Source organism: Parasteatoda tepidariorum, chromosome 5, assembly GCF_982258835.1.
Source record: "Parasteatoda tepidariorum strain Cologne lab strain chromosome 5, Ptep-v5.0, whole genome shotgun sequence".
Classification (NCBI taxonomy): domain Eukaryota; kingdom Metazoa; phylum Arthropoda; class Arachnida; order Araneae; family Theridiidae; genus Parasteatoda; species Parasteatoda tepidariorum.
In genome coordinates this window covers 26,198,703-26,207,051 of record NC_141759.1, presented here as the reverse complement: position 1 = coordinate 26,207,051, position 8,349 = coordinate 26,198,703, and the positions used below count along the sequence as shown (strand labels likewise).

General features: G+C 27.5%; 1 protein-coding gene across 2 annotated transcripts in view; it reads right to left on the bottom strand.

Annotated features, from left to right (window-relative positions):
- Positions 1-218: 218 nt before the first annotated feature.
- LOC107446378 (extracellular serine/threonine protein CG31145) overlaps positions 219-8,349 on the bottom strand; it is a 162,968-nt gene continuing 154,837 nt past the window's right edge. Inside the window, exons 7-8 of one of the 2 annotated variants that reach the window (XM_087163555.1) lie at positions 6,124-6,205; positions 219-3,051 (exon numbers count right to left, since the gene is read on the bottom strand). In XM_087163555.1, coding sequence (XP_087019681.1) covers positions 2,772-3,051; positions 6,124-6,205 — 362 coding nt within the window. In that variant the 3' untranslated portion in view covers positions 219-2,771. The remainder of the gene's footprint in view (positions 3,052-6,123; positions 6,206-8,349) is intronic. The other variant, XM_087163554.1, reaches the window with a different exon arrangement.

Here is an 8,349-nt window from a genome sequence, read left to right as displayed (position 1 = left end):
TATATAAATGTTACAAAAGGTATGCAGAAATTAGCTTTTAAACTATATTTTCTTTTAAAATAGTTTCATTTTATTTCAGTTGGAAATGTTTAAATATTCGTAATATTTTCACCAATTTTAAATTTTTTCTATACTGTAAGAATTCTGAGTTAGGCATTTTTTGATTTAATAATAATAATAAAAAAAATCCATTCATAAATTAATAAAAATAACACATATCGAAATTGTAAATTTTTATTATTATTTTTACATACTTATGCACAATTCACACACACACAATAAAATCACAAATTCATCAAAATAATTTTGTAAATATGTGTTTGTAAATATTTTTTTATTTCATTTAAACGGAGACTAGATATGTACTTTAAAAAAGTAAAGTCATTGTTATTAGATTTCATAACAGAACATGAAAAATAACATTGTTTTTCATTCTATTTATAAAATAATATGTAAAACAACTAAATTTTAAACACAACACATTTGAGATTGAAATATTTGCCTGGAAGAAGCACAATTAAATAAATTTCGGCAAAGACAGTTAAAAAATATTTTGATTGGTAAAAAAGTAAAAAATTATTCACATTCGGAAAGATGTAGCAGATACTCAATTTGCAGTTACTCCAAAAAAAATTTTTTTTTTAGCATGTGTGAAAATCTAAGTGCTTAGTGCTCAGTTTTGTGAAAAGTATTTTGAAACGTTTAAATTTTTAAAAAAATCTTTTAATGTTCAAAAAAAAAAAGTAAAATATTTCCAAGATCGTAAGAAAATTATCATGATCAACCAAATATAATAAATTCTTGGTCCATACATTTCTTCACATTCATTTTCAGCTTTTGTAAATATGTGTCTAAGTTTATTGTGGAAAATAAATGCTAAGCTTTCAAATAAGAATTAAGATTACAAATTTAAGGTTACTTAATTTTTAGTAAAGCTTAATTCAATCTAAGATAAAGGGGGAAGACAAAATAAATTTCGTATTGAGAACAGCCTAATTTATTTTATTCAATTTATGAATTTATGTTATTATCTTTATTAATTATTAATGGGGACGATTATAAATTTTATTTATAAAATATTGTTTTTCTTTTTTATCCCTTTTTGAAAAGGGGTTAAAATTTTCTGAACATTTCATCACAAACTAATTGTCCACTACCGAATTCCTTTAGAATTCGGCAACACAAATTTATTAAGGTAGAAAAGTTATATAGAAAAGTAAATTAAAATGACAATTTTTGTGCTGCCATCTAACGGGGAATTAGAGTAAAATTAACTTGACTGAATATTTGAAATTCCACGAAGACATTGAATGCCTTCTACAACAATTTTTTAATAAAAATTTATTACGTTTTCAATTCTTAAATTTTTTCAATTTTTTTAGTACTTTCTGAGTTTAAATGTTATATAAATAATGTTATGATTAAATAATAATAATTTGTCATTTAAAAAATAAATAAAAATAGAATAAAAGTTTTTATTTTATTAATCACTGAAACCTAATAGTAAACTCTCAAAATAATTTGCAACTCACTAACGTTTCATTCAAATATTTTAAAATTAAGATTAGTACATTATAAACTTAAATTAAAGATATGCTGAGACGTGTAATAAAGAAAGAATATTGCTTTTAAGCGACACTAAGAGTGCTTAAAATTATAAGAAAAGTCTACAAGATAAAATTTTGGCCAAACTTACAAGAAATGAATTATCAGTAGTTGTAAGTGACACATAAATATTTTAAAAATATCATTTAATAAAATATTAGCCACATCTTAAAACACAACCATAAAGTAAAAAAATATATATATCCTAAACTTATACCTACAATTGATTTCAAATTCATGTAGTTCTTGAAGAAATTTTTTTTTCAGTGGTTTTAATTAATATATTAAATTGGGAGATAATTTAAATAGAATCTGAATAATTAATAACCGAATATAGATTGAAATCCTCAAAACTAGAAATTATACAGAAAATAAATTCCTCTACTAATCTCAGACACTGTTTTTCTTAGCAACACGCTGCATGTAATAAAAATTCCTTTTTTAAAAAAACGAAAACATTCATTTATCTTCTTCAAAACTTAAAAACAGAAACTTTTTGCTTTAACATTTTTTAATTTGGATTCCCACAAGTAGCCCCATAAAAAAACAATGAATCACATTATGTTATTGCCTCAAATAAGAAAAAAAATGAGGCAATATTAAACACTTTCAGCAACAAACATTGAAAATAAAATTTTAACGGAGAATCAAAACAGTCGAAAGATTTAACAAAATCAAGCAAGTGCAAAAGTTCAAACACTAGTTCTTGATTTGATATTCAAATCACAATAGAATGTTCAAGTTACGTTAACAATTCGGATTTTTTTAAATTTTTTTTTAGTAAAACGTTGCATGCAATAAAAAATATATTTCTTAAAAAAAACAAAATCATTCAAATATTTTCTTCAAAACTTGAAAACAGAAACTTTTTTCTTTAACATTTTCAATTTAGATTCCCATAAGAAGCCCTATAAAAAAACAATGAATCACATTATGTTCTTGCCTCAAATAAGAAAAAAACGAGGCAATATTAAACACTTTCTGCATCAAGCATTGAAAAAAAAAAAAGAATTTTAACGTAGAATCAAGGCGGTCGAAAGATTTAACAAAATCAAGCAAGTGCAAAAGTTCAAACACTAGTTCTTGATTTGATATTCAAATCACAATGGAATGTTACATTAAACAATTAGGAAGAATTTGTTTCGCAAATGTAGTAAAAAATAGAGTTACATATCATCGAGGAACACTAAGTCTGGCTTGTTGGCCACAAGGCACTGTCGTATAGCATCTAATACTTTGGCTACCCTGCGATCCAGGGCTTTCAAATGAGCTTCCAGGAGAACAGGTGCAACTGGATCATCGGCTAGGCTGTCTCTCATTATATCACTTAATTTGCGTGGTCCCAAATTGAATGCGTACAGTTTGTTGAATGTTGAAAGTCTGATTACGCAGCACTGTAGCAAAGGAGTTAGTATACTCATTTCGTCGTGATTAGCTCGACCGAATCTGTAACAATAAAGGAAATGTTTAACACACAAATATGCTGAGAATTTGAACTTAATTACATAAATTTTAAAAAAGTTAAATATGTTAAAAAATATGTTTGGCGAGATTTCTTACTTTAATATAGAGGCTATTGAATTTTATTGGAAACGACTTCAAATATACTTGATGTAATTAAAATATAGTTAAAATAATAAAATACACTTGCTATTGAAATAATATTTGCTGTTGTTATATATAATAATTATATATATATCTAATTTTGATATAATATAATGTTTAATACGGTTATAATATAATGTTTGATACTGTTATAGGATAATGTTTGATACTGTTATAGTCTAATATTTGATACTATTATAGTACAATTTTTAATGCTGTTATAGTATAATGTTTGATACTGTTATAGTACAATTTTTGATACTGTTATGGTATAATGGTTGATACTGTTATAATATAATGTTTGATACTTTTATAATATAATGTTTGATACTGTTATAGTCTTATGTTTGATACTTTTATAGTATAATGTTTGATACTGTTATAGTATTATGTTTGATATTGTTATTGTAACAATCAACAATAAATGTATTTATATGATCCAGACAATTTGAGATAAAGCCTTTAGATAACATTGTTTAAATATCAGTCAATGACAAACATGATTTGAATGGTGCTAGCAATTAAAATGACTTAATTTACTTCTACAGTAGTCAACAGAAAAAAAGTTATTTGAATGGTCAAGAGATTTGAACTATTAAATTTGATTCCACAATAGTCAACCGCAAATAGTTATTTGAAAGTGCAAGCGGTTAAAATTATTCAGTATTCTGCTACCTTTGTCAATAGAAAAAATTTATTTAAATGGTCAAGTGGTTTGAGCTATTAAATTTGCTTTTATAACAATCGATGGCAAAAAATTATTTAAATGCGGTGTAAGAGGTTTGAAGAATATATGCCCCACTACTTTTTTCTGTAAAGGCACCTTTTTCACCGTAGCATAATGGCACGTGTTCTTTCACAGACAGAATTTTCCGATAGATCTAATTTAATCTGAATTGTTATATAACTTGAAGGACGTATATAGCGTGAAATTAAAATATTCATAAAAATGAAACTAAAAGCAATTTTAATCAAATGCTAATCATTTTACAGATTAAATAATTTTTTAAATCTTTCAATTTTGTTTTCAATATTATTTTATCCTTCTTTATAAATTTTTTTTATTCTCATTAAATTCTTAATAATATAAACTTAAACATTAAAAACAAACTAATCAACAGGTTGTTATGGTTGGAAAAAAATTCTACCCAATTAAAAATGCTTTCCTAAGTAGTCTACAACAAGGAAAATTATTTAACAAAAAACTTAAATGTTATAGGAAGTGTAATTAAAGTAATTATGCAAAATTATTCTGAATATTTTTTTAAATTTAGAAGATTTTTTTATACACATTAAAAATAACAAGTATTTAAATAATATAAAAAATGTTTTAACAAAGAAGTGTTATTGCATACATGTATAAACGAAAGCTGTATTTTTATTTCATTATTGTTAATTTGCTTTCATTATTGTATTTTTTTCTTCATTATTGTTGTTCATTATCTGCCATTTGCGTTTTTTTTGTGCAAGAGTTTTCATAGTGTAGTTGAAAAACATTAAGGATATTAGTAATTATTTTTTAAAATTTATTCAGTCTTTTACACATATAAGGAGAGATGCCAACTGCTCCAAACTATATTTTACAAATATTTGACTATTTTTGCTTGCTTTTTAAAGGGTGTCGCATAGAAACTACTACAGAGTGGTGAATCATATAAGCTTACGAATTATTTAGAAATAGTGGTGAATAAAAATCTACTAAATTGAATTTATAAAAGTAAGAGTCACAATTGATAAACTACCACTTTAAAATATTTATTTGCTGTCCGGAGCAAGTTGGCATCTCTGTATAAGGCATAATTTTCAGGGTCCTTACACATGTTGTTAATTTTTTTTCTGTGTTAATAAGAATGTTATTTTCTGATACTATTAAAACGTCAATAGTTGGAAGATATGTAGATGTTTGGTTAAATAAATATGTTTTATCAGTATGACCAATAAATAATTACAGCATACATAAGTTACAGGGGTAGAACAAAATTTGGGAAAACCTAGTTCACTAACTCTATGTAGTCGATCTTTTATCAAGCAAATGTCTAGAAAGATTTCCCGTGACAAAACTTGCGGCACAATTTGAAAGAGTGATTTATGACTTGAAGCTTTTAAAAATGGTGTCATTTTTACTAAAGTAAAATACGTATTAATCAAAGTGAAGAGAGGAAGTTGATAACTTTTCCCTAACAATGAATGCATCAACTTAGAAACCTTTCATGATTACAATATTTATATAAAAATGCCGGTTTTTTTTTATTTATAGGAATATTGAAATAAGAAAAAATCTTTTAACTTCTTTTCATTTTGGTTGATTAAAATTTGTATTGGTAAAAAGGACATCGTTTGTGCTGTTGTTGTTGTTTCTAATGCTCCGTACCAATACCAGTAAGCCTGATTCGTGGAACCAAAATTTAAGGCAGAGGATGGTTTTCCTTGATTTTCAGTCGCGCTATCAATGGTCAAGAATATGACTTCAGCCACATACCGCCCGTTTATAGGACGGTACATTCATACATCCAGTCATTCATCCACAGATCGTAATTGTGATCCGAACAATCCATCTCGTATTCAATATACCCTTAGATGCATGATTTGTTTTAGGAATATGGAGGACTTTGCGACTCGACAGATTCAACGTGCAGCAGTCGCCTTTACCACACGGGAAGTCATCGGCAGGAGGGAATCGAACTCACGACCTCTTGGACATTTGCGTACCAGCTAGCCTATCTCAGCCCTACTTCGCAATACTAAAAACTTCATGCATGATCTTATTTAAATCATGAGTTTAGTTTTGCCATAAAAAATGAATCTTAAAAATTTTTTGTAACTATCAGAAAGATTGTTTGTATAGAGTTAGAGTAGAAGTGTTTCCATATTTTTGTACCCCGTCCCCTGTTATAAAGAATCATTGATGCTTACCCTCTTCCATGGTCCCAGTGGATAATGGTGCTCGCGTTACCAAATGTTGTGATTTCATCATAATGATGTCTGTCCATATTACCTAAGAATGCAAAAGAAATTATGAACATACAACTTGCTATCATAATTCCTGTAAAATATTTTTTTACCCGTAAAAATATTTTTGTAATACACATAAAATATTTTTACCCGTATATGACGATATATATACGGTAAAATATCTTTACGGGTAGTAATGAAGCTACACAATTAGTTATCTTTTAATATATTTAGACGATACCATCGTAAGAAACAGTTATAGATAAAAAAAAAATACTTTATTAAAAATACATATTTCTTGGAAGTCATACAAATGTATTTATAATTATTGAATGAAAAAGAATTTACATTGTTTTTTCAGTTCTTTATTTGGTATTTTACTTATGAAAAACTGCATATTTAATCTCAAAAATAATGGATTTTACATATTCCGAATAAAGAAATAATATTTTCATAAAGTTTAATTGTTGTAATTTTTATTGGGGAAAATTTATGAAGCACGCTCTCTGAAAAATGTTCAAAATCATCAATAATTCTTACAAATGTATTTAAATGCAGAAACTAATTTGGGACAAAAGGAGTACAATTAAAAAAAAAATATAAAAAATGATTGAAACACTTTTCGTGATTGAACCACCTATTTTGTGTTTTAAATAGTTCAGTTAGACTGACCTGTTATATAATTATCTTCACTTTAAAAACTTCTTCATTGGTAAAAACTGAATTCACTATTATTTATTTATCTCCTTAGATATTAAATCATAAATACCAATATGATTTACATTTCAAATTATTAATATTTAAATCAAAAGCATTCTTTAACCTTTTGACGGTCAGGGAAATGAGCAGTTTTCGTTTCATTAATTCGCGCACTATTACGTGCAAACAGTAGTCGAAAGTGGCATCTGTTTTCCACCTCTGTTCTTCCGAAAATGCATACCTGCCAACTTTTAATCCCTTCCATTATCATTTTTCCCAGTGGTATTAAAATGGGATTAAAACTACAATTTTAAGCAAACAAATACGTTGTATTTGAGAAAACTTAAGTTGAAAACCATGATAGTAACGCATATTAATATTTGTGCTTAAATTTTGTAAGAATAGTGGTGATCAAAATCATTTGAAAATTAAGTTTATAAAAGAAAGAATAGTATATATTTACTACCACTTTAAATATGAAAATAAAATCTTCCGGAAAATCCGAAAGAGTTGGTAGGTATGGAAAATGTCACCGTTCTCTGGCAATGCCAACTGCTCCGTATTCTGGAATTGTTACAATAAAGTGGTAGCAAATTATGTAGCAAATTTCGTTGGAGTAGGACAATTACGCCTACTTTTTAATAGAGTAACCAGTAGATTATTGCTTACAGTTTTTGATATTTAGTGGTAAAAAAATTACTTAAAAGGAAATATACTAAACTGAAAGTAACTTGACTTTCGCTATCACTAGGAAATACTATTTTACAAAGCGGAGCAAGTTGGCATCTCTGGATGCGGTAGATAGCTCGCCTCAAGCGTTTTAAAAATTTCTTAAAGTATTCGTAGTACATAAATAACAGTTTTTACGTAATTTTCGTTTTTAACCAATGCAGAATAATAATGGCGAACGAGCTTGGCTCGTCAGCGCGCATTGGGGAAAAATTTCACTACGCGAGTAGTGCTCGTTACTAACCATTACGGTCAAAATCTTGCTCCCGAGCGGAACTCGTTGGCGCGCATTATGAGGCCCGATTCGATTGCGAGCTGAACTCGTTCATAACCGTCAAATTGTTAATACTTTCAACAGTGGACTGAAAAAAATATGCTATGCACTAGATGCTTATTTTAATTTCTTTTAATATAATCTTGAATTTTATTAGTCAGTACTTCTTACAATTTTAGTCTCCCATAACAACCCCGTTTAAGCAAACAATTGAATTTAAATTATCTTTTGCCCAAAGTAATTCATTTTATCAATTGTTCTGACGACTACTTCCAAGAAAACGCGCGGAATCTTTATAATCGATGGCAAACCAGAAATCGTAAAAAACGTGGTCAGGTATTTAAACCTAAGCACTCTCAGGCACTACAAATGAATTTTAAAATTTTTGCACTTTAATGCTTAGCAACCACTTTATTTAATACCCTTCTGGTGTTACCTTGTAATTCGCAAAACAAAGCCCATAGTTTGCACAATTCTTAGTGGAT